The sequence below is a fragment of the Diplotaxodon limnothrissa genome, linkage group LG17 (genome assembly GCF_057381915.1).
Source record: "Diplotaxodon limnothrissa isolate DT_005_m linkage group LG17, D_limnothrissa_male_GT1.1, whole genome shotgun sequence".
Lineage (NCBI taxonomy): Eukaryota > Metazoa > Chordata > Actinopteri > Cichliformes > Cichlidae > Diplotaxodon > Diplotaxodon limnothrissa.
Window position 1 is genome coordinate 31,557,668 of NC_140612.1, and position 27,722 is coordinate 31,585,389.

At 41.7% G+C, this 27,722-nt stretch overlaps 2 protein-coding genes across 4 annotated transcripts in view; one reads left to right on the forward strand and one right to left on the reverse strand.

The window, feature by feature from the left end:
* Nucleotides 1-27,722, forward strand: part of cacna2d4a (calcium channel, voltage-dependent, alpha 2/delta subunit 4a) — a 97,528-nt gene that overhangs the window by 25,587 nt on the left and 44,219 nt on the right. The window lies entirely within an intron of this gene.
* lrtm2a (leucine rich repeat transmembrane protein 2a) lies at nt 9,738-26,876 on the reverse strand. Its single transcript, XM_085376426.1, has 6 exons — nt 26,792-26,876; nt 13,284-13,513; nt 12,631-12,756; nt 12,007-12,095; nt 11,357-11,514; nt 9,738-10,258 (listed from the first exon to the last, which is right to left on the reverse strand). The coding sequence occupies exons 1-6, from the start codon at nt 26,874-26,876 to the stop codon at nt 9,738-9,740; spliced, it is 1,209 nt and encodes a 402-aa protein (XP_085232552.1).

Sequence of the window (27,722 nt, forward strand, 5' to 3'; positions counted from 1 at the left end):
TCGTTCGTACACACACCACTTTGTACTGGTCTTTCACGTGGAATTCCAATAAAATTGATTCATGTTTGTGGCTGTAATGTGACAAAATGTGGAAAAGTTCAAGGGGGCCGAATACTTTTGTGAGCCAATGTATTTCAATCTAATAGTGCAGCTTTGGGATGTGGTGAAACAGGAGAGTTACATTGAGGATGTGCTGCTAACAAATCCAACCCAGTACTAGCAAGGAGTGTTTTCTGAGTAAATATAATAATCACCATTTCGTGGGCACAAAAGTAAAAGTTCATCACTAGATGCCAAGTCCATCAACTTCTCTCCAAGCTGCAGCAAACTCAGAGGGGATGGTTTTATAAACTTATTGGTATGTGTGTGTAAGGAACACATACACACACCAAGTCTCTCACAAGCACATGACTCAGTGTGTTTCACCCTTTGATGCTCCTCTTTAAATCCTCACATACATCTCTCTTTTCTTAGCCTCTGCTTTCCTAAGCTGTCAGATCTGTCTGCCTCCACATCACATTTCTCCTCTCTGTGTTTCCTTTTTTTTTTCCCTATCATGTCATTTTTTTCTCATACCCCTTTGCCCTAACTTCCTCTCTACCTTTGTTACTTACTGCAATGGAGGGTTTCTTGTCGAGAGTAACATTCACATAGCAAAATCAAATATTTAGAAGCTGCTTGGTCAAGGAACTCGAGCACATACGCTTAAAGGTGTATTCACTCCTTGTAATGCACATTACATGCTTATGCATTGTGAAGAATGAGAAAGGTAATGTAAGCACAATGAAAAGCACAGCTTGCACACATGTGCCAAAATAAAAAGACAAGCACAGAAATGTGAAGACAAATAGTTTGAACTTGTTTTTTTTCAGTTGATTGGATATATGATGACTATCTTCACTTCTGTGTTTCAAATTGCACAAATGTTTGCACCTAATAATGTTGCAAATTACACATTAACTAAAATAAATCCTAAATTCAAAATATATTTAATATTTGCATGACTTTAAGTATCTAAAAATATTGCAATTCTACGTATAACCACTGAGTGTCAGTGTTTATCTGGACAGAACACAGTCAGTTGTCTATCAGCGTCTCTGTGCATCTTGTGCTCAGCTTTCATGCTCATTTAGTGGCAGATTTAATTTCTTCTTCTTTCATGAAGGCCATGGATTTCCTGTGTCAGAGGCTGATCCAAAATCAGTGCACAGTGACTACAAAAAGACTGTGGTTATACCGTCTGAGGGCTCAGCAATGGATTAGAATATCTCTGTGGCATAAGTGACATGCTGTATATAAATAAACCTATTCCTACTGATGCAGAGGCAGACTTGGGAAAAGAGGAGGAAAGAGTGATGAGTGTGTGTAAATAAAAAAAGACAGAGACAGAGGGATAGAGCAGGCAAAGAATAAAGAGAAGACATTTTACATGGAGGAGGAGAGGAAGCACCTAATAAGGATATAAATGAGCGAGAAAAGGAGGTAAGATCAGGGTGGAGACAAAAAGGGCACACAATAGACCAGACTGAGCAAGTGATAAAGAGACAGAGATGAGAGAAAGGAAGGTGAGAAGATTAAAAAATGATAGGAGAAGAAGTGACAAAAAGATAAATTGAGACAAGAAAACTGAGAGGGGAATGGACCCAGAGAGAACAATGAAAGGTGAGAGGAAAAAGAGGGAAAAGTATGGGAAAACATATACCTATATTCAGATTAGGATTAGGATTCAAGATTATTGTCAGTACACATTTAAAAATACAGGGTAATGAAATATAGTTTGCATCTAATCAGAAGTGCAAAGAGCAGTAAGTGCAAGAAGAGCAGATTATATACAGATAAGGGCAGTGTAAAAGGTGGGAGTAGTTATGTACAGATTATGTACAAGTAAGTTAAGTATACAGATGTTTATACCACATCATCCGTGAAAAGCAGAGATGAGATTCTGAGGCCACCGAAGTGAAAGCCCTCCGCCACTTGGCTGCGCCTAGAAAACCTGTCCATAAAAATTATGAACAGAACCGGTGACAAAGGGCAGCCCTGGCGGAGCCCATCACCCACCGGGAATGAGTCTGACTTATTGCCGGCAATGCGAACCAAGCTCTTGCAACGGTTGTATAGGGATTGAATGGCCCGTAGCAATGGGCCAGACACCCCATACTCCTGTAGCACCTCCCACAGGACACCCCGAGAGACGCGGTCGAATGCCTTCTCCAGGTCTACAAAACACATGTAGACTGGTTGGGCAAACTCCCAAGCTCCCTCAAGTATCCTTGAGAGGATAAAGAGCTGGTCAAGTGTTTCGCAACCAGAACGAAAACCGCATTGTTCCTCCTGAATCTGAGCTTCGACTAGCGGACGAACTCTCCTTTCCAGCACCCTGGCATAGACTTTCCAAGGGAGGCTGAGGAGTGTGATCCCCCTATAGTTGGAACACACCCTCCGGTCCCCCTTCTTAAAGATGGGGACCACCACCCCGGTTTGCCAGTCCAGGGGTACTGCCCCTGATCTCCATGTAACATTGTAGAGGCGTGTCAACCAGGACAGCCCTACAACGTCCAGACCCTTCAGGAACTCGGGGCGGACCTCATCCACACCAGGGGCTCTGCCACCAAGGAGTTGTTTAACTGCCTCAGTGACCTCGTCCCCGGAAATTGGCAAGTCATCCCCCTCATCCCCAGACTCTGCTTCCTCCTTGGAAGACATGTCAGTGGGATTAAGGAGGTCCTCGAAGTATTCCTTCCACCGCCCGACAATTTTCTCAGTTGAAGTCAGCAGCGCTCCGCCAGCACTATACACAGTGCAGGTAGACCAAAGCTTTCCCCTGACAGTTTGCCAGAATCTCTTCGAGGCAGTCCAAAAGTCTTTTTCCATGGCCTCTCCGAACTCCTCCCACACCCGAGTTTTTGCTTCAGTCACTGCCTGAGCCGCGTTCCGCTTGGCCTGTCGGTACCTGTCAGCTGCCTCCGAAGTGCCACAGGCTAACCAAGCCCAATAGGACTCCTTCTTCAGCCTGGTGGCTCCCTTCACCTCTGCTGTCCACCATTTGGTTCGGGGATTACCACCACGACAGGCACCAACCACCTTGTGGCCGCAGCTCAATGCAGCAGCTTCAGCAAAGGAGATGGTGAACATGGTCTGTTCAGACTCAATGTCCCCAGTCTCCCTCGGAATGCTGTTGAAGCTCTGCCGGAGGTGTGCGTTGAAGATCTCACGGACTGGGGCCTCTGCTAGGCGTTCCCAGCACACCCTCACTATGCATTTAGATGCACCGGGTCTGTCCAGCGCCTCCCCTGCCACCTGATCCAGCTCACCACCAGGTGGTGATCAGTTGATAGCTCAGCCCCTCTCTTTACCCGAGTGTCCAGAACTTATGGTCGCAGGTCTGGTGATACAATTACAAAATCGATCATCGACCTGTGGCCTAGAGCATCCTGGTGCCATGTGCACTTATGGACACTCTTATGTTCGAACAATAGAGTGTTTGTTATGGCCAAACTGTGATTTGCACAGAAGTCCAATAACAAAATATCGCTCGGGTTCAGATCAGGGAGGCCGTTCCTGCCAATCACACCCCTCCAGGTCTCGCTGTCGTTACCCACGTGAGTACTGAGGTCTCCCAGTAGGACAACAGAGTCTCCAGGTGGAGCACCTTCCAGCACCCCACCCAGGAACTCTAAGAAGGCTGGGTACTCTGAACTGCCACTCGGCGCATAAGCGCAGATGACAGTCAGGACCCGTTCCCCGACCCTAAGGCGCAGGGAACAAACCCTGTCATCCACCGGGAAGAACCCCAACATACAGGCAGCAAGCCGAGGGGATATTAGAATACCCACCCCAGCCCACCGCCTCTCACCAGGGGCAACTCCAGACTGAGACAGAGTCCAGCACCTCTCCAAAAGACTGGTTACAGAGCCCAAGCCATGCGTATAGGTGAGCCGGACTATATCTAGCCAGTACCTCTCAACCTCACGCACTAACTCAGGCTCCTTCCCCACCAGAGAGGTGATATTCCATGTCCCAAATGCCAGTCTTGGTAGCCGGGGATCAGTCCGCCAGGGCCTCCGCTCCTGGCTGCCGCCCGGCACACATTGCACCCGACTGCTATGGCGCCTCCTGTGGGTGGTGGGCCTGCGGGAGGATGGGCCAATATCCCCTTTTTCGGGCTGTGCCCGGCCGGGCCCCATGGACTAAGGCCCAGCCACCAGACGCTCACCCTCGGCCACTGTCCCCGGGCCTGGATCTAGGGCGGGGCCCCGGTAACCCTATCCCGGGCAGGGTAAACTGTTCCCTCAATGTTTTCCACATAACGGTCTTCTGAATCGCTCTTTTTGTGGTCCCTCACCCAGGACCAATTTGCCATGGGAGACCCTACCAGGGGGCAAAAGCCCCCGGACAACATAGCCCCTGGGATCCCTGGGACACACAAACCCCTCCACCACGATAAGGTAGCGATTTACGGAGAGGGAACTGTATACAGATGTTCTATATTGCTATACAGAGGGGCAGATATACAGATGTACTATGAACAAATATACAGAGGTACCGATGTGTGGTAATCTACAGAGTGCTATGAATATAGCTACAGTAGTGGAAGAGTAGCACTCTTGAACAGTGAACAGTGAACAGTGTAAGTACGTACTGTAATGTGAGCATACAGTGAATGTTCATGGTCATTGGGAGGGATGAGGGGGAGTGTAGATGGTTAAGTGACTGTGAATGGAAAGGTTCAGCAGGGGACTGAGTTTAGTAGGGTGACAGCTGTGGGGAAGAAGCTGGTATTAAACCTGCTTATTATAGAGCCTTCTGGAGGGGAGGAACTAGAAGAGTTTATTGGGAAGATATAGTCCCTGGGAATGATGCATGCCCAGCATAGACACCTCTGCTTGTGGACATCCTCAATGGCAGGACGTGGAGTCCCTGTGATGCGTTGGGTGGTTTTCACCACCTGCTGCAGTGCCTTGTGGTCAGCAACAGAGCAATTCCCATACCAGACTGTGACGCAGTTGGTCAGGATGCTATCTATTGCACAGCAGTAGAAGTTACCCAGTAAGTCAGCAGACAGGTGATTCTTCTTCAGTGTCCTCACAAAAAAGAGGCGCTGATGGGCCTTCTTGACCAGGCTGGAGATGGAGATGTCCCCAGGAACTTGAAGCTGAAAACCCATTCAACAGCTGTGCCATTTATGTAGATGAGGACATGGGTGTCTCTCTTCTCCTTCCTGAAGTTCACAATGAGCTCCTTGGTTTTTCTGGTATTCAGGAGCAGGTTATTGTCAGCACACCATACAGCTAGGTCCTTTACCTCTTCCCTGTAGTTAAAGTCATCGTTGTCACTGATGAGACCAATCACTGTCGTGTCATCCACAATCTTGATGATGGAGTTGGATCCATACCTAGGTCTGCAGTCATGGGTGAAAAGGCAGTAGAGGAACAGGCTCAGCACACAGCGCTGTGGAGTGCCAGTGTTGAGTGTGATGTTGGTAGAGCAGTCATGGCATGACCTAACATGCTGGGTTCTGTTGGTCAGAAAGTCCATGATCCAATTATACATAGAGTTGCTGATTCCAATTTCCACAAGTTTAGTGATCAGCTTGGAGGGAATAACTGTACTGAATGCTGAGCTGAAGTCAACAAACAGGATTCTTGCACAAGTATTCTTGTTGTCCAGGTGTGAGAGTGCACAGTGTAGTGCTGTGGATACAGCATCCTCTGTACTCCTATTGCTTCGATAGGCAAATTGGTGAGGATCCAGTGTATGGGGAAAGCATGTCTTGAGGTGTGCCAGGACCAGTCGCTCAAGGGACTTCATAACTATGGGTGTGAGTGCTACAGGGCAATAGTCGTTCAGGCACGTTGATTGTTTCGGCACTGGCACAGTGGAGGTGTTCTTGAAGCACGCTGGTACTACTGACTGGGCAAGCGACAGGTTAAAGACCCCTGCAAGCTGAAACATATATATCTTATATATATATATATATATATATATATATATATATATATATGAAGGTATAGGCTAATTAATGTGTTTTTGACATTGTATACTTATTCCACCTATATCTGCTGATGTGCTCTTTAATCCAAATTATATTTATTAAATAAATAGTCCTTATATTCTTTTAAACCTTATATTTAGTCTGAATGCAAATATGACATAGGTGTGATATGTTTTTATTTAAAACAATGCATATTAACTAGGAAATGCTTCATCACCATCTTCATAGCATCGTTGTCATAATCACAATCATCATAACAACACAACACATGTAGATTTCTGAGCAGTGTAGTCTCAGAGGCCCTTGGTCATCATGGCTGCTGCAGTTTTTACGTAACAAACTAGAATTTATTGTTCTTTATGCACACAGACTATAGGAACAGGATCAAGCTAGCTAAGATACTTAGCTACAAACAACACAAGACCTGCAGACCAGGGGGTGAGAGGACAGTGTTTCTGGATTCAAAGACAGAGTTTAGCTTTTGCTTTCGTTACGGCGCTACCTCAGAGTCTCTAAAATTCAAGGTTATATCACACAGTATTTAATGTCAGCATGTGCATCCATGAAGACGTCCAATGTGAAGCTAATTTGGAAATTGCTTTTGCTTGAGCGCTTTCTGCATCTTTTCAGGTTAGTGAAGCAGCCATTGTTATTAAATTTTGACAAATTTTAAGTTATAATGTACACCCAAGGTGTTTTGAACTCTATGATGAGATGCTCTTTCTGGTCATCAGTCAGCTCTCTTGCATCCAGAAGAGCTAGACTTACTTTTTCTGACCTTTTCCAAATTGTTCTCATTGTAACTTAAATACACATTGAACATAGTTATTATATTGTAAAAACAATCCATTAAAAATAAGCTTGTAGATACAGATTTTGACATCTTTGTAATTGCAATATAGACAGAAAGTATCTTCATAAATGCAAATACTGTTTCTTATTTTAAAATAACTCTGTTTGCACATGATTGAAATATTACCCAAGGGCTTCCAGTCGTTCATCATAACAACAACTCTGCCATACTTTGTGAAGTAAAAAGTCCAATCCTCGATGCCTACTTTACCTACCTACAGAATTCCTTTGATAATATTAGCCTCATCATGGAAATCACTTAATTAGGAAAATTAAACACCTTTTTTGCCTCATTCCAGTTTAAGATTACAGAAGATGCATTGGCAATTCTAAATGAAAATTTTGGAGCATTTAAGGAACATGTAGATACCTGTCAAAAGGTAGGTGTTATTATTTATAGTACAAGTACTTTCCAATCAACATTTGCCATCATATCCAGAGTTTATGTCAGTATATTTAAATGAAACACAGACATTACTTGTGTGCATGAAATACACACGCAGGGATATAATTTGGTCCTCCTGGAAATACTAATCCTGTACAAACAGGGATTAAGTCGCATTATGAAAAAATATTTGTAGGAGATAAAGCCACTGCTATTAAATAAAAAATAAAAAAAACATGTTAGAGCTCTATGCCAAACGATCCCAACCAGATTAACATTAGGCATAAACTGGTAAACTCTTTCTATGCTTCTTTCAGAAACCTTACCAGCTAGTCAACACAAATAAATGGAAACAACAAAGAAATGTTACACAGATATTTAAATCTAAAACAGAACATAGAAGCCATTAACACAATAAAACACATACATCATGAATTGATACAGAAAAACCGTAAACGGCTACTTTAAACGATTCTGGATTGTTGGGCCAACACACCATAGAAGACTAGTATAATAATATGTATCTGCATCATACCCAGATATAAGATAACACACTATTAATATAAGTTTATTCGCAGCCAATCACAAATTGAGAGGGAACGATAGTTTTAGTATGGGGGGAACTTAAGTTAGTTATTGTACTCTGCTAACTGTAAAATAATAACGTTTACCAGGCCATAGATAAGGATACTCATGAAAACACTACGTAAAGAGCAAACAATCAAACCGTTTATGTGACTGCACTGAGAAACGAGTGTTAATCAAGCGATTCCTCTCAAATTAATGATAATTACGTTTTCTTTTTAAACACAAGGACTCTTTGGCAGTGACATTTTCATGCAACTTCCATTGCATATTGCAGACTGTTCAAGAAAAACAAACAGACAAGACTATGGGAGAAGGGATGCACAAAAGGATGGAGTCTTTAAGGAGTGTGAAAAAAACCTCCTCAAATAGCACTGGATAGAGAAAAAAAAGATAGCGAGATAAAGGGATGAGAAGGAGGAGGGGTAAAAATAGCAGCTTTTTTAGTTTAATCCCTCTTTTTTAATAATCCCTCCAGGCAATTCATCCATCTTACAAAGAAAGAAGGAGGACAGGACGGAAAGAGAGAGGCCAGAGGGAATCTGTTTAGGGAAATAAAGTGCACAAGCCTGAAGTTTGTAGTTTATAGATGAATTTTTGTAGTCCTTGCCAGAAAACCAGGATTCTCAGAGAGTTTTTTTATGCCATAGTAGCAAACTTTCACCTCTGATAGGTGAAAGGAGTTTCAAAATGAGTTCAGAACAAAGAGCATGTGCTTTAAAGCAAAGTCTGTGGTCCTTTGGATCTCAGTAACTGTGGTGTAATCTTCCTTGATCCAGAAGCATAGTCCAAGTAACACCAGAACATGGATTTGATCTGATTCTTTTGATCTGTCCGGACATTTATCATAACCATCTTAAGCATCAAACAAGTAGGAGCTTTTTCTGAAGCAGGTGAATACAGCAAATTCAACATTCCAGTCATATGGTTTAATCCTCCTTGAGCTGATTGATAAGATCCAAGTCAGAATCTCATGGACAGCTTCACTTTTGAATACCTCCAGGCTCGAATTAGTCCACAGAAGATCCAGAGCAAAAGTGAAGTCTGATCCGAACAGGCCAGAGTCCCACTAATGTGATAAATGAATGCTCATCTGTAAATCCAAATGGTTTTCTGTTACATATATCAGATCTAGCCTCAGTATCTTTCCTTTGATAAAGTAGTAGATCGGATTTCCATCTACAAATCGTCTTAATTTTCTATCAGCTCTCCTCATTAATGTCAGTTTCTTTCTTGAGGTCTTGGAGGTTGAGGAGAAATCAGAGGAGGATCAGTCCAGAAGAGAGTGAACGGGTCTGTGCTCAGGTCTTGGTTTCTTGAGGGGTTTACTGGCTTTGGAGAGGCTGAGAAGGAGAAGGTTACAGATAAACTGAGAACTGCAGGCTACTTCCTGATACAAGAAATTCTTCTCATATTGGTCCAGTCAATACCGTACAAATTATGAATCCCTGATATCTCAGCCCAGGTTTACAAAAACTGGCTCACCGTGCACCATGAGTGTTCTGTAACTACATAAATGTTATGTTTCATACTGAGAGAGAGGAACCAATTTTTTTTCTCCTAGCCAATATACTGGTAAATTCAACAGCAGTAGGTGGCTGGTAGGCGAGTTGGAGGGATGTTTGGGAATGAATACTGCAGTGAGAACGGGTCCAAATGGAAGAGAGAATCTGGGAGCAGATAAGGTATGTGTGTGAGGGAGTATGTTAGAGAAAACGACAGAGTGGAGGAGGTTAAAAATAGAAAAAGAAAGGAAGACAAAAAGTGGGAGAGGTGTCAGTTTGAGAGTCCCAGGGAGAGATACTATAACCGTCTGTGTGTTTAAAACAAGCTCTTCCATCTCTCATCTCTTTGAGCCCTTTTAATTTTCACCCTTTTCATCCCTAAGCCTTTGACGTGCCAAACCCCCATGCCATCACTCCTTTAGGCAACAGAGGAGATCTGTTTCTCATCCCTGTCCTCTCCATCAGCCTCTCCATCCCCCATTAGCGGTTGCCTCTTCTTTAGCTCTCTCTGGTATTTGGCCATCAGGGAGGCGTAGATACAGCCGTAAGCCGCGGCAGCCACCATCATTATGCAAACAATGCCACACACCACGCCGGCAATTACAACCGTACCAATGGCGCGCCGCACGCTTACAGGTCGGTAGCGAGAGCGGGTGCAGTCCTGTGGAGCCTCTCCACCTGTTCCTCCACTTCCAGTGTTTGAAGAGGAATCATCAGCAGTGCTGCCGCTGCTGTCAGAAACTGGCGTCGACCCGCTGGGATTGAGAGCGTTCCTGCTGCAGGGAGGACCGCCTCCTTGTCCCGAACGAGAACCCTCACCCCCTCCGTTCTCATCTTCGAGTTGGAGACAGTAGTTGAACATTTCCACCGGAACGCCACGGATGTCTCGCCCACGCAGATCTTTCGGTAGTGTGCACTCCACCGCATCCACCTTCCCCCCTAAATGGAGAGAGACAGAGGTGTAGAGACAAGAGGACAGTGAGAGGTCATTTATAAAGCGCCTTATGTCGGTAAAGCACTACCAATTAACGGAAAACGTAGGAAAGACTTGGTCGGGGGTGGCTGTGCCAACACTGGGATGAGTCATACATCACTTCACAGACACCAAGTTTACTGTGCCCGCAACGCTAGGTTGGAGATAGCCTCAACTAAACCCTTGTATAATTCATGAGATGACATGCCTGGCTTCAGCAAAAAGCGGTAGCATGTGTAGACAGGAGAAATATCTGAGTCACTAATTCCCACTGGTGGCACGAGGGTACAGCCCTGCAAACACAGTATTCGTAACAAGGTCACATGCTAGAAAGCCATTGATCTGCATTTTCAGATAGGGCAGGTTAAGTGACAGAAACAATAAGATAAAAGCAATGCAAAACAGAAAGACAGAATGAGTATTTAGCCCCCAGATTTTTATCTCAGCCTGTGACAGAAGACTCTTTTACAAACACATCTTTCTCTACAAATATCTCCAGATATTACAGCTGTGCATATATAGTAGTCAACACAGGCTGCTCTCAAGCTTTGTCTTACTTTCTGCAAGACTGCTACTGCCATGATTACATGTTGAGCTATGAAATGTCTTCATGCAATTTGTCTGCTCATCTTATGATGTCCAGTGTCCTATGAGGTGTACTGAACTTAGCAGGAGTTAAGCCCAGCAAAGCAGAAGAGAGCAGAATGAAGCAGAGAGGAGAATAGAGCATAAAAGAGAAGAGATGCTTCATTAGCGGGGCAGCTGGGGCCCAAGGCACTGAGGTGAATGTAGATTTTTACACATGAGGAGAAAGAGCGGAGAGCAGCTGCGGTTATCTGATGTACTAACAGCCCACAGAGACACGTGGATACAGTACAAGGAAGCGCACAATGAGCGCGTTAATGCGCATTATCACACTGATGCGCTTATATTATACAGCCAGAAGCACGGTGTTGCAGAAATGGAAACAAATACCCAGCCACATAACCTCTCGTTTCTGCCCACTCCTTCGTGACCCCATTCGGTCACTTTAAAAGTTCTTGTAACATAAATCAAACAGCCACCTCTGTACAGCAGCCACTCCATCCAGTGTTTGAAATCGCGGAGGTTGCAGTCACATTCCCAGGGGTTATGGCCCAGTTCCAGGTGTTGCAGATTGGCCAGCGGCTCAAATGCTGCCCTTTCCAAACCATGAAGCCTGTTACCCGCTAGGGACAGCCACCTTGGAGTAAAAGTAATAATAATAATAATAGTTTAGTAGAATTATATCAGAATAATCAGTGTTGTATGGGTATGTAACGCTTAAAATTGAGGGGAAAAAAAACAAAACAGAATTATTTACTGAAAATGTTTGGTACTACTACTATCAGTCTTACTGGTTATGTCAACATTGTTGCCTTGGCCTGACTAACATGAGTAGTGCTGCTTAGTTTCTGTGCCAGCTGGTCAGCATAGACACAGTGTCTTCAGAAAGGTTTCCAACATTTTCACCTTCTTCTATGAAATTACAATAATCTTATAATCTTCTGATTATGTTAACTAAGATCTCTGCGCTCTCCTTCTGGAACATTATCCACGACTCTGACCTTGTAACTCATGAGAGAATATTACATTGTTCATAATTCTGGATCGTGATCTTACTCTAGTGTTTGGTCCTGTAAGTGAGCACCCGATTAAAATCAGTGTAAATGAATGTATTCTGGTGTGTACCTACCTTAGGCTCTGCAACTCATCCAGTAGGCCGAGAGGAATTGTGGACAGACCATTCAATGACAGGTCTAGACTCTGAAGACCGCTCAGACCCTGTAGAAACATCAAAAGCAGGCCTTTGTTTGATGGTTGGGCACTTTTTTTCATAAAACCCACTGGCTTTACACATCTTTGCCATGTAGCTACTGGCAGCTACTGATTTTAATTTACATTTCCAAGTGAAGTGATGACACAGACTTATCCTACTGACTGTTCTGATTTAGTGGATGAAAGTGCTGGGAAAATGGTTTGTTACTAATTTAACACCTGGACAGGGGCCCAATCTTTTAAGTATAACTGCTCAGGTTGGCTCGATTAAGCACAGCCCGTGAAGTTCAAATCCAGACGCTTAAGCTTTAGCTTTGTGGTATCAGCTTTGTTTTCTTTTTCAGTCACATTCAGTACACTGTAATGATAATACATATCACCCAGTACACGGAAGACAAAGACAGGTTTTCCATGCATTTTAGCAGGGAATATTTGAGTGTCCTATGTGATTTGTAGTTGGAATAATGCCATTTATTCTGTATTTAGTGAGCAGTGTTGAAGGCTTTACGAAGTATGGTGCTGTGTAATTTAGAGTGCCTACCTGGAAGAGGTCTCTGTCCATTACTGTTAAGGAGTTGTTGCGCAGAGTCAATCTTGTCAGGTTGGACATGTCTCTGAATAATCCGGCTGGTAAATTATCCAAGTAATTATTAGAGAGGTCCAGTTCCTAAAAAACACATGCAAATTATGCACAATTTAGACACTGGTGGTAGCTGATGATCTTTTTGAGTATTACAAATAACTTTAACTTAATCTGGCACTTATGTTTAAAATAACTAGTGGTGTTTTGGTGGGTATGAAAATCTGAATTAATCAAAAACTGCAAACGTTTCATTGTACATTAAGCCTTGACAGGAAACAGAAGCAATTACTTCTATCTGATATGGTAAATAAGAGACATTCATAAATAAAGAGCAGCCAAGTGTTGTAACTAATGAGGTTGTATTCATTGCACAGAAACTATCAATTGTTTTGTTGCTGCCAGCCACAGTAAATGCAAATTTTTCCTGCAAAACCTTGAAAATGTCAACTTTTTCTTAACTTTTCAGACTGAGATCAGAGGTTTTCTGCAGTTTGCTCAATATAAGATCCGCCAGACAATATCACTTATTGTGCTGCACACACAGTGATGAACAACAATGTAACAACAACCCACAACATGTTCAGCTTTGAGGCAAAGAAAAATTTCACAACCTCCAGAGAAGTGAGGTTAGCAAAGGCAGCTGCTCCCAGCGAGGCGAGTTTATTGTTGGTTAGCAGGAGTGAGCGGCTCCTTGGAGGCAGGAGGTGCAAGGGAGGCAGAGAGGAGAGACCCCGGCCTCTGCAGTCCACCACCAGGCTGTCCGAGGAGCAGAGACAGGGAGGAGGGCAGGAGCAGGTTGGCGGCAGCAATGCAGCTAGGAGGCAGAGGACACAGAGGAAGACTGGGGGAAGAGAGAAGGAGGGAGGAAGCAAAGGAAGGAGAAAACACACTTGTGAATTATTATTTCAATTATGTGTACAACCGGAAGGGACTGGAGGGAAAGTGTAAATTATGATTATGACTTTAATTAAAAAGTAAGTGCAAGAATCATTATCCAGCCCATGGTAAGTGTCTGTGAAATAGCCTCTCAATCTACGACGTTAATAGGAAGCAGAAACAATGATTATCTTTGATGCCAGTGAGGATGTTAAAGTTGTGTCAAATACACAGAACTGTACAGTTTTATGTAGAGAAAGATGTAAACGAGAATTAAAGAGGAAAGGGAAACAGACTCGGAGAAGTGGTTTTTGATTTGATTTTTCATTTCCATGATTTAGAAAGCGTTTTAGAAACTGCACAGAGAATCTGATTCATCGCTGTCTGATTGAAAGTTGCAGAAGAGATTTCCGCTACAAATCTGAGAAATCATGCAAACTTGAAACATGTTCCGCCTGAACTATCACAGCTGAACCAAAACAAGACTCAGACTAGTTACCGTGTCTCTCTTTCCCTTCTCTCTGTGTGTGTTTGTGTGCATCTCATGAGGGAAATCCCCTTTGTTTTATTTCATTTTCAGATCCTTGTTTTCCTGCAGACTACCGTCATTTCGTCATTTCTGCTCATTATCTCTGTTTATTTCTCCTGTTACATCCTTCCTCTTTGTTTCAAGTTTTCCTCACTGTTCTTTCTTTTTTTATTACTTCAAACTTTTTTTTTTACTCATTCTTCTTCTCGTTGTTTCTCTGTGTGACCTAACATCTGTCTGTCTCTCTCTCCCTTCAATAATTTTCCCTCTCCCACTCGAGTCTCTTTATCTTTCTCATTCCCTTTTACTCCAAGTCTCTCGGCACTGCTCTGTATTCCCTCAGTGTCTCGTTACAGTGGCTGACTTTCTTTCCATCCAATTGCTTATCGGCACGACTTAGGCTTTATCTCTCTCTGTGCATGAGTGTGTGTGAGTGTATGTGTGTGTGGGCATGTGTTTGTGTGTTAAGCAGCAACAAAGCGTAATATTAAGAAAACCACTTTGTCTATACTCCAGACACAGACACAGCACTTTCTACATCCTGACAGGACTCTTTGTTTTGCCACCAGATTTCATCTCTTACATCATCTGCATATTATTAGCATTAAATTTTTAGCGCACAACTCCCTTTTGCCACACTAAATCTCGCTCACTCCCTTGTTGTTATATTATTTTTTATCTGCATTCAGGTTCATTCCCCCCCTCACCACACACAGTGGTTCAGATGGCATTTAACGCTCTGAATATGACAAATCTCAGTGAAATAGATCTTTGGTTGCCAGACCACATAGCTGAAAAAAGAGAAAACAACATGATGAAGGTCAGAAGGTATGAGTGATATGAAAGTCATATCATTCTTCTAAAGCCGCTTTTCTTTCCTCAGGGCTTCTGTATCTCATTACTGATAAAATATGAAGTTTGTTATGGCGCAGTGAGAAAGAGCATTAATAATATAAAGTTTTATTCCTTTTGAACTGGTTCTAAATTGACTTTCAGTGAGGAAGAAAACCAGGAAATTCACTACCAGAAAGTGAACTTTAGCCTAATTAATCATAAATGAGAAGTCCTTCAGAATGGAATGAAGGGCTGACTGATGCTGAGATAAATGTATTAATGGACGTATTTGTAGTCTCATGTCGAATTGTTATATAGTCTACTGTATAGTTTATTGAGCACATACACTAAACGAGCTTTATTCTATAGGATAAAATGCTATAGCCAAAATCATAATCAGTGTATATTCATTCAAAATTTATTTTATTGTCTTTTCTAAAACTTTAAACTCTTTAAGCTAAAACTGTAAAGAAAAAAAATTTGCTTGATTTATAACAAAAGCCTAAAACAAAAGCATCATTGTGAAACAGAATTGGCTTTTTATTTCAGTTATTTTTTACTGATAAACTTTAATAGCCTTAAAATGTTACTGATAAAAGCCAAAAACAGATTTGAAATTAAAATGAGATTATTCACTCGGAGTTTGCAATATAATTAAAACTACAGCAGTTAAATAGAAGTCAGCACTCAGTAATTTAGAACTATAATTTTCCTGTTCTAACAATTATCATCCAACAAATATCTTAAAAGGTCTTTTTTTAAGTTATTGCTTCTTGTTTGCCCCTCTTTTCTTTTCAAATCCAAGAAAAATACCAATTTTTTCGAGAGCATGATTTTTTTCTAAGCTAGTTGTTTTCCTCCCCTGCCTGGCTATTCATGAGTTTGCAACCACTTGGAAAATCTTGTCACCAAGGAAAAATGTACTGTGTGCCACAACCGGTTGCTTAAAGTTGCTGGCTATCACCAGGTGAAACTGCACCAGATCCACTTTGCAGTTTCTTTTGTCACTATCAGATTGCCTTGGCAACTCATATTTTGCATTTTACTCATCAACTTGTCTGAAAACAAACCCTAACTAAGTAACTGCTAACCATTAGTAAAACACAAACCAGAAACTGAGAACGCTGTGACTTACTGCTACTACCAGCACAGGACCACATACCTCTGTGCAACCAATTTCATGCTAGTGATTGCCGGCAGCCTTTAGAAACCAGTCTCCAACCAGTTGCGGAATACACTCTAGTGATTTCCAGAGGGTCACTAACCTGTCTCCAGATATGGTGAATGGGACTTTAGCGGTTGATTTCACAGCGACTTTCACCAGCCTCCATCAAACAACTCAGGTAATAGTGGAATACACATTTTTCTCTCATTGCCAGATGGTTTGCTAACTGTTCTTTAGGCCTGTGTGACTGGGGAGTGATCTTACCAACTTCTGATCATGTGAAAGTGGTATAGAGTTTCTCATCTAAAAACTTTGCAAGACAAAATAAAGCTCATTCCCCCATTTTTTTTAAATCTTGAATTTCTTAGATGATGGTAGCAATTAAAGTTGTTTCCAAGCAAGAATTGCTATTTTGGTTTCTTAGCTTATTTGTGAGCTACTTTCCCTCATTCTTGATAAATTTAACTAAGCACTTCATTTGTTCCTTTTACATAATTCTTTTAATCATAATATTACATGATTAAGAGAATTTAGACTTGCACTGGTGCAGAAATAGTCCCTTTTTTCTCACAGTTTCCTTTCCAGACAGAACATGACCTCCCTCACTCAGGACATTGCCCTATTTTACATTCTGATCCAATCCTTCAGCAAGTGAAGGCTGTGCCCTCATAAAAAAGTACTAGTGCTCTAGAACTCTCTCTATCCTACAGTATAATCTTAATCTCTGGGAAAAATTAACTCCACTTCACAAATGGATAAAAGGAGAGATTTTTATAGTATCCCGAAGCTTCCTGTGCCGTCTGACTTTGTAGTGGAAACGCTTTAGAGTGCCAGGCTTTCACTCCAGCAGCTCAGTAGGAATCTAGAAGGCTTTTGCTATACAGTGGCTTTGAATTTCCCAAAACAGGAGCTATTTGTAAAGGTACAGTAGTGCAGGAGATTTGCGAGGATAATGTAGCTCCGAGGTAGAAGCACTGTTATACAACTGAGAGAGCAGAACGGAGCTGGAGAGAGAGAAATTGTGTTTATTTTTCTCCTCTCATATAATGTCACATTTTCAAAATGCGGTCGTCTTTGTGCACCAAAGAATACGTTTGCTTTATTTTGCAAAGGTATTCCTCCTCTCTCTCCACTCTCTCATATCTGTTGCCTAACACCGCCCCTCTCTTCTCCCATCCCTTTGCTACTGTACATTATAACTCATCCTCATCATTTGCTATTTTATCTAGGGATTGAGAGTAACGTAGTTTCTATTCTCTGTATGTCCTGTACATGTGGCAGAATTGACAATAAAGTTGACTTTGACTTTGACTTTGATCCGCTGCAACCCTCCCCTCAGTGCTGAAGCAGATCTTCCAACATTTATGAGTGGTTTTAGCTGCTCTCGTGGAGGTGGTGGTTGTTGTTTTTTTTGGCTTATTTTAGCTTCTCCAAATCCTCTCTGATGCAGCGCTCCACACAGCCAAACCAGAAGGAGGGAAATATTCTGCCACATTTAGAGGAAGACAGGGAGAATTCTTTCCAAATAAGTTAAGTGGTTCTGTGCAGTTTAGCTCAGTCCAAACAGACTTCAGACTGAATCTTTTATAAGAATTCCCTAACACAATCCGTAAAAGCGCTGACATTCTTGGGAAGTGTGGGCTGGCGATGCTCTCAGCGATGGGAAACAAACTAAGACGCAGCATTAAAATGCAGAAGTGTGTTTGTGTTCGATCAAGGCAACTCTAAGGGCAGTATCGCTCGTCAGATTCTAAACAGCCTCATCTTGTTGTCAGAAGTGACAGTCATGAAACTTTTAGACACCAAGCAGCTCAAACCTGAGGAGTATTAATAATCAATGGTTGCTGCCTTGGATTCCAAATCCATGCATATTTCTTACCATATTAGAATGAAAATATAGTGTGTTTGTGCAATAATAGGCACATTCTTAATTGTTAATGAAGGCTGAAGAGTTTCTCTTGATGAAGAAAATGCATATTTCTTAACCTCTTTTCCGACTTTCCAATTATATTTTAATAAAACGACTGATCATTAGAGCTGTTTGTTTTTAATTAACATGATAGCTTGCCCACCCATTTACAATGTATGTGTGCTGGTTTTTGTGTTTGAAGTTGTGCGAGAGTTCAAATGGCATATCTATCGTAAGTAATCTCTGAAAGAGGATTATCCCTGCCAGTGTATGTTTGCATATTCATGTGTGTCCTTGTGTTTCTGTGCGCAGTCAGTTGTTTCCCTGGCAGCGATTTCTGTCTATATAGTTTCTCTGTATATGGAAAGGATTGCAGGGTCATGGCTGGTGCTGACATACGCATGGAAATACATGCACGTTTTAATTAAACGGACAAAAGTTCTGCACTGTACATACTTTGAAACTACAGTTTAATGTAAGACAGTAACTTCTTGATATAAACTAAAAAGGGACTTTTTTGGTTACTATTGTTTTGTTTCTTTAATGTTGTTACACTACTATATTTAAATACCTTATTGCTGTAAGTTTAATGCTTTTTTAAATTAAGTTTCTCTGGTTCAAAATCGAGCTTTTGGGCATTTAAGCAAAGAGCCTGTACTATCTCACTGAACGGTATAAATGCATTTTCCTGTTATAACAGGCCATGTGATAGGATGACATATATTTATGTTTGAGTAAATTAAATGCCACTTAAAACCACTTAAAACTGTTTTTTTTTTTTTTATTACAATGCTAGTGATTTTCTTTCTTTTATATGCAGGAAAAGCCCTGATGTGCTGACCAGGCTCTCAGACTCACCTTATGTTTATTTTATTTCTTTTCTTGAATTAAGAAGTGAAACTAATAGCATTACTGTATGTTGTGATGAATATGTTACTTTACAGTATCTTCTGAATTTTTGTAGCAGTACAGTATCGTTGTTACATGTTACAGTATGGGATGACCTTTGCAGTCCTGTGTACCTGGCAATGTTTGACAATGTCTCCAAGGTAACGGCTTTTGACACCTCAGGGGCCTCTTGTGCCTGTAAGTTTATATTCAAGGGCCCTTGGGTGACACTGAACCCAGGAATGATGTCATCAGCTCCGGCACTACTGTTACTGAGCCCAGTTGTATGTTACCAAGGGCCAAGCTGTTTTCCATGCAAGCGACAGACTTGCTGCTATCTTGTTACGAGGAGGACCAGCTGTCCTCCGCGCAGCAGACTCACAGGCCCGTGTTTCTTCACTCTTTTCTTCATTATGCTCGGAGTTTAAAACAAATCCATTGCTGCTATTAGAGTTTAATTTTTGGCACAATTGCCAATACCACATAACGCCCTTGATATAACGTTAAAGCACACCTTTATGCGAATAAGATAATAACCCCAAAAGTCCTCATCCAGGCATCCATCCAGCTAATTTTGTGATCAGGTGATAAATCAGATAAACTGTTACTGGTTACAGCTTTTTGAATGTACACATTAATTTTTTTCCGTGACTGTTTTGTTTGTTTAAATGCTTGGGTAAGGGCACTGGTTTGTGTGAAGCAGGTGATTAATGTGCCCTTAAGGCTAATGCAGAGTCCCAGGTTGGAATCTACCCCGAGGCCCCTGATCTTTCTCCCAGCTTTCTACTCTTCTGTCCACTGTCTTCTCACAACAAAGGGGAAAAGGGCAAAAATGTATTTTGGGGGGGGAAAAAACAACCTAAACAAGCAACCTGCCCTTGTAGTTCTATGAATCCGTTGCATTCGCACACTTTCAGTATTTTGTATTGAAGTTATAGAATCTGCTTTAATCCTTGTTTGTTTTTATTTTCATATCACCTTAAATATGATAAATGCTGTACAAATATTATATATTATTATGTAAGTATATATCATTTAAAGCATGTGTTTGGTGCATTTTATTGACAGTTAGTGACTAGTGTGGTTTTCCTGAAGTTGAATGGCACACAACAAATATCTTAAAACCTGTCATATATAACATGAAATCAACCATCTGCATTACATCAGAACATGAATTGTAATGTTGCCTGTTTTTCTACAGCAGCAGCAGCAACATCCATGTAATTTCTCAGAGGCTATAATATGCCTGATCTCAACTGTAACCCAAGACCTTATTTACTTAGCAGACAGAAAATAGCCAGCTAGTGTGTGTGTGTGACTGCGTGTGTTAATACCTCTACACACACACACAATACACTGCAGCACTACATGTGTTTTTGGCTTAGATAGATAGATAGATAGATAGATAGATAGATAGATAGATAGATAGATATTGTACAATGTCAGGCTCCTATCAGTACAGCTACATTATCAGTCATATAATGTTATTGGAGATAAGAGAGGAAAGAAGTTCTTCTTTGCCCCACATTATCTATTTTCTGTCATGCACCTTTCCGCCTGACTTTCAGGCACATCCGTTTATAATCGCTTAACCAAACGCAGGAAGTAATGGTCGCACACACTGACTCACAAACACACTGGTAGCATTTAAGGATAAGCAGGAACACAGTGTAGGGGTAAACCCCCAGGCTGTACTCCTGCTGTCACTGTGATGAGGAGAGGAGAGAGTGTTTTCTTGCAAATCTTGATTTTTTTTAAACCTCTTCTTCCGGTAGGATTACCTCCAATTACCTCTCCTTCTCTCTTTCTTGCTCCCTTTCTTCTCTCCTTCCTGTTTACTCCAGCCCTGCTCTCATTCTCCATTTTTATCCCACCTGCTGCGTCAGTCTCTCTCCCCTGTCCATTTCTCCTGTGATGCGGCAGTAAGACAGTATCATTATTTTGACTTGCAGCGGGGAGTGGGTAATGTGTAGGCCGATCTGCCTCTCTAATTCCTGCTATTTGTATCAATTTGTAGTGGCACACGTGCTCGTTCACACAACAGTGGGCCTCGTGGGAGCGTGTGACATGCATTGACATTGTTGTTTGTGATAGTGGCTATTAATTAGCAAGAGTGGCAGGTAAGACAAAGAGATAAAGCAAAAAGGAGTTGGGGGGGGGATCCACGAATTCATGCTTTGGCAAAAGAAAGCATAATTTTCAGGCAGTGTCAACACCTTCATTGGAGCTGCTGCACGTGGTACTTCACTGCAACACCAGCTCTTTGATGCACTATGTACTGACCAGTCACCAGGGCTGTAGTTCAAGGCTGAATACATTCAAATTTTGGAACGAAAAAGAAGGACGTCCGCCTTTTGATGTCGCATCAGCATCAACGTGACAGGAATAGAATACACTTTGCCTTGGATGTGTGACAAGTCGTAATGTATGCCCACTCATTCTTCAGACAGGATGGATAGGCAGATGGTATTGATCCACACACACGCAGACACACACACGCAAACTTCTATATATGAAATAGTTGTCATGCTGTGGTTTTTATGCCAGTTTCTTTTCTGAATCTTCAGTTGGCTATTTTGTAATTAAATGTGTTTTAACTAAATTTTTAGCATCATATAATTAGAATTGAATTCACAGTATTGTTAAAAAAGACAGTACTCCATCCAAGCACTTTGATTCTTTTTAACCATTCTGTTGGAGATTTGCTGCTGTGCTTGGCATCATTGTCTTGTTGCATGACCCATGTAAATGTTATGGCCTCACATTAGAATACTTGTCTGCTCTTGTCTGTAAAAGGACGCTATTGCAGAAGTCTTGCGGTTTGTTCAGATGCAACTTTGCGAACTTAAGCTGTGCTGCCACGTTCCCTTGAACTGAACTGAACTGAACTGAACGCTTGTTCAGTTCAGTCTTTTTCTAATTGTACTGTCATAAACTTTAACCTGTAACATGCTAACTGACCCCTGTAAAGTATGAGATGCAGCTGCATGGTCTGACCTTGGGGTGAATTTGCTGAGACATCCACTCCCTGGAAAAATGCAGCTTTGTGTTTACACACACCTGAATGCTCCAGACCTGCAAACATCTGTTTTTATAGATAATCAATAATTGAAGTGCATTTAATTAGCAGCACCTGACTGCTCCTTACCCTCTTAATTCTTGTGGAAGCAGTGAGAGTGAACTTCAGTCACAGGACTGAAAAAAACCCTCCTTTTTATATGATTGTAATATATAAATTTAGAATGGTCTGAAGTAGCTGCTCTGATCCTGAATTTAGAATTAGTTCCAAAGTGCTAGAAATCTTTTTTTTCCTAATTGCATGACCTTTTCAGAGGCTTTTATTTTTTTTCACAAGGACTAAATGAGGACATCTCAAAACGCTGTGTTATCGACCATTAATTTAGGACCATTATCAGCCATTTTCTGTGATTACTTAGCCAGGAAAGGAGTATTTTCTGTCAGGAATAGCCTTGCTATGATCATTATAGCTTATCAGTGTCAAGCTAGATCTGTGCTAGATGTGCTGTGAGTGTGATACTGTATCTCTATCATTTGGCGAGTGTTAAAATGCTGTTTGTGGGGCTTAGGATTTATCTGCACCACAAACACCATCCAGTGGATTTATCCCTGCCAGTGTCCTTTGAAAGTAGGCCAGGACCATTTATTTGTGTGTTTCATCTGGCACATTCCTGTTGTACCTGCATCTAACCACACAGTGGTAAAAAAGAAAGAGCTGGCGGGTATATGCATGGGAGATTTCTGCATGCCTTTGAGCCGAGCTGTCACAAAATTAGGGCCACAACAAACTAGATTATAGCTCGCCACAATCAATCGCCATATTACAAGACACAGCTAATAAGCTGGCTATGGGAGCAAGCCACAGTGACCCTTTAGCAGATGATATTTACATATGCACAGAAAAAAAACCCAATAAAATATAATAACATATAAGAAAATATGAAAAGTTTATATGGAAAATTTGAAGTAATATTGAGTAAAGGGGAACAATATTAATTACATTTTTTTATAGAACAAAGAAACAATAAAGAGTAGAAATCCTCTTTCATTTTACTTTAATGAAGCAATTTTGTTTTTTGTTGACTTTAATAATTAGGATATTTATTTATTTCTTGCCTTACATTAAAATAGCTATTGATCGCAAACTTGAATTAGCCAGATGCTTTGTATGGTTTGCCAACGAGCTGTCATTCCAGTCTCATATGTGAAGGGATGATCCTCTACTCCAGCCCTAATGCTGCACACACACAGTGTCCCACTGCGGTTGGTTTCATGCCAAACCCAACATCACAGCAGGGTTGAAAAGTGCCACTAGCTACTAACCACCTGGTGGTAGGGATTTTTTTTTTCTTGCCTCTCGCCTTTATTTAGACAGCACAGCAGAGATAGGCAACGGGGGGGAAAGGGAACAGGGAATGACAAGCAGCAAAGGTCTAGCTGAGTGGGAGTTTATCCTGGGACTCTGAGATAAAGGGCATTTTAGCTCATTTGGTATGCATCTTGACTACCCTACAATCGACCCTAAATCATTACACTTTGTTAATCAATCAGTTTAACAACCTGGTAGCTGCTGCAGGTCGACCAAAAAGTACTTTTTATTGAAGCCATTTTACTGTTTTTAATGGCAGTCAGTTTGAAGCGGCTAAACTAACTGTGATGGCTAAATTCCAAACCTAATGCTACACCCTTAGTCAGTGCACTGTATTACAGCTGTACTCCAAGCATAATGCTAAGTCATGGTATTATGGCTTCACTCCAAGCAAATATTGTAACCCCAGCCAGTGTATTATATCGCTGTTCAAAGCCAAATCCCAACTGCTGTCATTCTCTCTTTCACTATCACTCTCTTGATTAGAAGCTCTGCAGCCAGGGATTTGTTTGGGGTTGGAACAAACACATAAGCTCACAGTCAGATCCTGTGTATGCTTATGTGTGTGTGTGAGAGAGAGTAGGAATTAACTGATACCTTCTTGTGTGCAAGTGTGTGTGTATGTGTCAGAAGAGTCTCACAGTCTGCTGGGATGGTGGAGTCCTGGAGGCACCATATGGTCTCCGTGCCGCTCATAGACCTCTCTGTTCTCCTCTTTCGCCTCTCCTCCTTCTTCCTCACTGTCTGCTCTCTTTCACTACACCTCTTTGATCTCACATCCCTCTTCCTCCTCATCTCTACTCCCCACTGTTTCCCCGTTTTTTCTTGCTCCCTGTATTTCACTTTGTGTCACTCATGTATTTAACTCATTTAACTGTCATGTCTAAACTCTTTTAGCCGTTTTAGCCATTTTTCTTTAACGTTTCTTGATGGTGTAGTGTATCTATTTAGAGTATTTCTGGATTTTGGTCAAACTTGTGGAGTGCATGCTTTTCTAGCTCGTATATTCACCAGGGAATATAAAAGTCCAGATAGATATCTGGGTTGTTACCATACAAGAATTTCGAACTTGATACAGATACCCAGAAAAATACTTAACACCGTTTTCAATACCACAAGGGGGATTGTTTTTAAAGTAATGTGATAGTGGTTTGTGCAAATGCATGCCATGAACCATGCAGCTGGGTTTATTTCTTGTCTTCTGGTGGTTTGGCATCATATTTTCAGATGATCAAATAGAGTTGATAAAGTAGGCTGCCACTGTTTCGGTGTAGTTGCTGATAAACTTTTCTTTCCTTTAATCTGAGACTTTAAGAGAAACATAACACTTTTTAAAGGACAAATAATTGTGTTATCCTGTTAAATTAACATTGCCAGTTACAGCTGAGCAGGCCTGATAATGTTTGTTGCCTAGCTTGCACATTAACTTTATCATTAGCCATAGCTGCTAGCCACTACCTTAATGATAATGGCAGCTAATGTGGGTAATTGCTAATACTTAAACAGCTTGTTAGCGTGTGTGCTGGCCAGGTTGTGATAACGGTTCAATGAAAATGGGGGGAGTTCTGTGCGGCACTGTTGATATCAGCGTTGTTGCAAATAAATATCTAATCCTATAGTAATTTTAGTGTCAGTTAGTATCCGAGTATCAATTTTCCAGACAAAAAGGGTAAAGCATTTAAATACATTTTTGCATTTGATAATTTTATTTGGCACAACAACTGCAGAACACCCACAAGATGTCTGCCACAGCCTCCATCCATCAAGGCCAAAACTAGCAGACGCTGAAGAATACAAACACTTCCCAAAAGTCTCTCTCCATTTTTCTTCTTAATCCATTTTCTGTCCTTTGAACACACCATTCTTCAGCATTTTGCAGTTCGTGCAGAATTATAATGACAATTCAGTGGAAACACGTAGTTTCAAATCCTCCCTGTCAAATTCTAGCTCTGAATGAACTTCTTCAGCAACACGTGGGCTTCATGATTTGATTGTCATTGCTGGCGCTGATGTAATGAAATTCTTACTGCTTTCTACTCTCGATATATCCGTTTCTCAGTAAGTTATATAGTATATGTATGTGTTTGAATTATAGCCTCAGTGGAGAGAGCGGAGGGAGATTCTTTGCTTTGCAAGAGGCATACAGAACAACATTGAAAAAGCAGAGGGAAGACAGGGAAAACACCTGTTTTCAAAGAGTTTGGAAATATTTGTAATGCACATTATGTGCCGATCAAGTGCATTTATCTTAACTGAGAGAGAGCTTTGGCATCAACACAGCGTGCTTCTTTTTAATTCAGTGTAATTGCAAGGAAAGGCTCTGAGACGTTTGATGACAGATAGAATATTTTAGAGGAATTACTATTCCTGAACAGCTTAGAGTAGACCCTACAGCAAATATGCTACTAAAGCTTACGCAGGCATCCGAGTTAAACTGATTTGAATTAAATACGGAGATGAGAGAAGGTTGGAGAAAATGTAAAGTGCAGGTAGAGAGAGAAAGGAAGAGGTATAAGGTGCTGGTATGGAGACAACGAGAAGCTCAGAGGGAGGCATATCTGTTGACTTAGAGTTTCTGTGTGGGTGTTTGGAGGTTCAGACACATAGTGTTGCCCTGTTATTTAGTGTCCTCGGTGTTACACAGCAGTTTGTGGGGGCGTCTTTTTTTTCCCCCCCAGACACCTCAGGACCAATAATACCTTACCTCGCCAACAGGAAGACAAAGATCCCTGTTCTCTTAGTCTCTCTCTTTTGTAAAGCCATTCATTTACAGCATGTGCTCCTTCAGCATGCGCATGATGTAAAACAAAAGAGGAAAGGAGTGCCCTTGTGTTTGCCTATTAGCTGAAAAATTGGCTGGAATCGCTCAGAGAGTGAGAACCATTTGTGCCACTGTCTGCTCCACAACACACACACACACGCATACAGCTGTCCTATCTGTTGCTATGCCACCCGACTTCTGATGGATTTTTGTTTTGACTGAGTGTACGCGCAATATGAGACGAAGGGGGGAAAAAAGATAATGGGTCCAAAGAGACTTGGATGCAGGGATGGACAGGAATAAAAGGAAGAGGCAAAGGGTGACAGGTGAAAAAAGGAGTGAGATGCAGAAAAAACAAAGACAATAAGTGAAAGGAAAGGAAATCTTGTTTCGGAAAGGAAGCGATAGGGTGAATTAAAGAAAGAAAATATCATATCACTACATCTCACTGGCTGGATTAATACAGTAATGTGGCATTTCTGTGGAAGCCTTGGCACGTGGCCACAGTATGCTCAGTGCCCTTGTCCTTTGAGTGCGCGCATGTCCGTGGGTATGTGTGTGTTCAATCATGCTGGCATGCAAATATTAGCAGCTGTCAAAACAGACAGTGTTCCTCCTTTCATGCATAGTTTGGAGTACAATAGACGTGAATAAAATAGACTGGAGTTGAGTCGGAGAGGAACAGCATGTTTTCCTCTCTTCTTGTTTTTTTTTTCATAATCTCACTCAATTTTGTCCCTATTAATCTGCTCTTTGTTTTCTTGACTCACCTGGTTTGGCCAAGTAGCAGTGGTAGATAGTGGCGCTAGCTGGGGGAAGGCCAGTGCCCCCGGGGGGGTGGGTGTGGGGGGGCATGACAGAGCACTGCGGCCTTCCTCTGATGGAGGGACGGGACTGTGGAAGCGGTGTCAAGGCGCCATGAATGAGGCTCCCGACAATGTGGTGAATGTGAAAAATCACACCAAATCACCTGAACAGACAGAGAAAAGACAAGTATGACAAACACATCCACAATCCAACCTCAAATCCTGATCCCGAGACCGTATCGCATCGATTTGTTATCTCACGGGTTGCCAAAACCCCCGTGCAAACATGCATGCGCACTCCCATATGCCGTCAGCAGTGAAGGCTAAAGCAGCAGGATACTGTGTGTGTGCGAACACTCATGTTTGTGATACATTAAAAGTGTGCTTTTGCGTTTGCACCTATCCTGGCAAGTGTGCATATTTATGTATGCGCATGCAGTCATCACAAACCACTGGTACATAATAGACATAAATAACACATGTTTTTTTCTTTTAGTCTACACAATCATTTTGCCTTTAATGCAGACAGACCCCCTAGTGCTAACTGTCTGGCACCGAGAGACAAAGTGTGAATGACACAGAGGGAAAATGGGAAGACAACAGTGAGAGAGAGACAGAGAGATGGATAAATGTAGAATCTGTAAATTACAGCAAAAGTGGGAGGGAAGGAAAAGAAGAGATGAATGGAAAGAATAAACAAGTGTAAGTGTTATTGTGGGGCTACAGAACTACCCTTGAGCAAAGACAGCAAAAGGTGATACAATGCTGCTCATACTCTCTAAAGCTTCAGCTTGGCAAGTCTATGAAAAAAAATCAACAAAACTTTTAGCAAAGGAAACAGTGAAACTATCCTCATTGATTTCCTTATAGAGGCAGCAAATCTGCAGAACCTCCT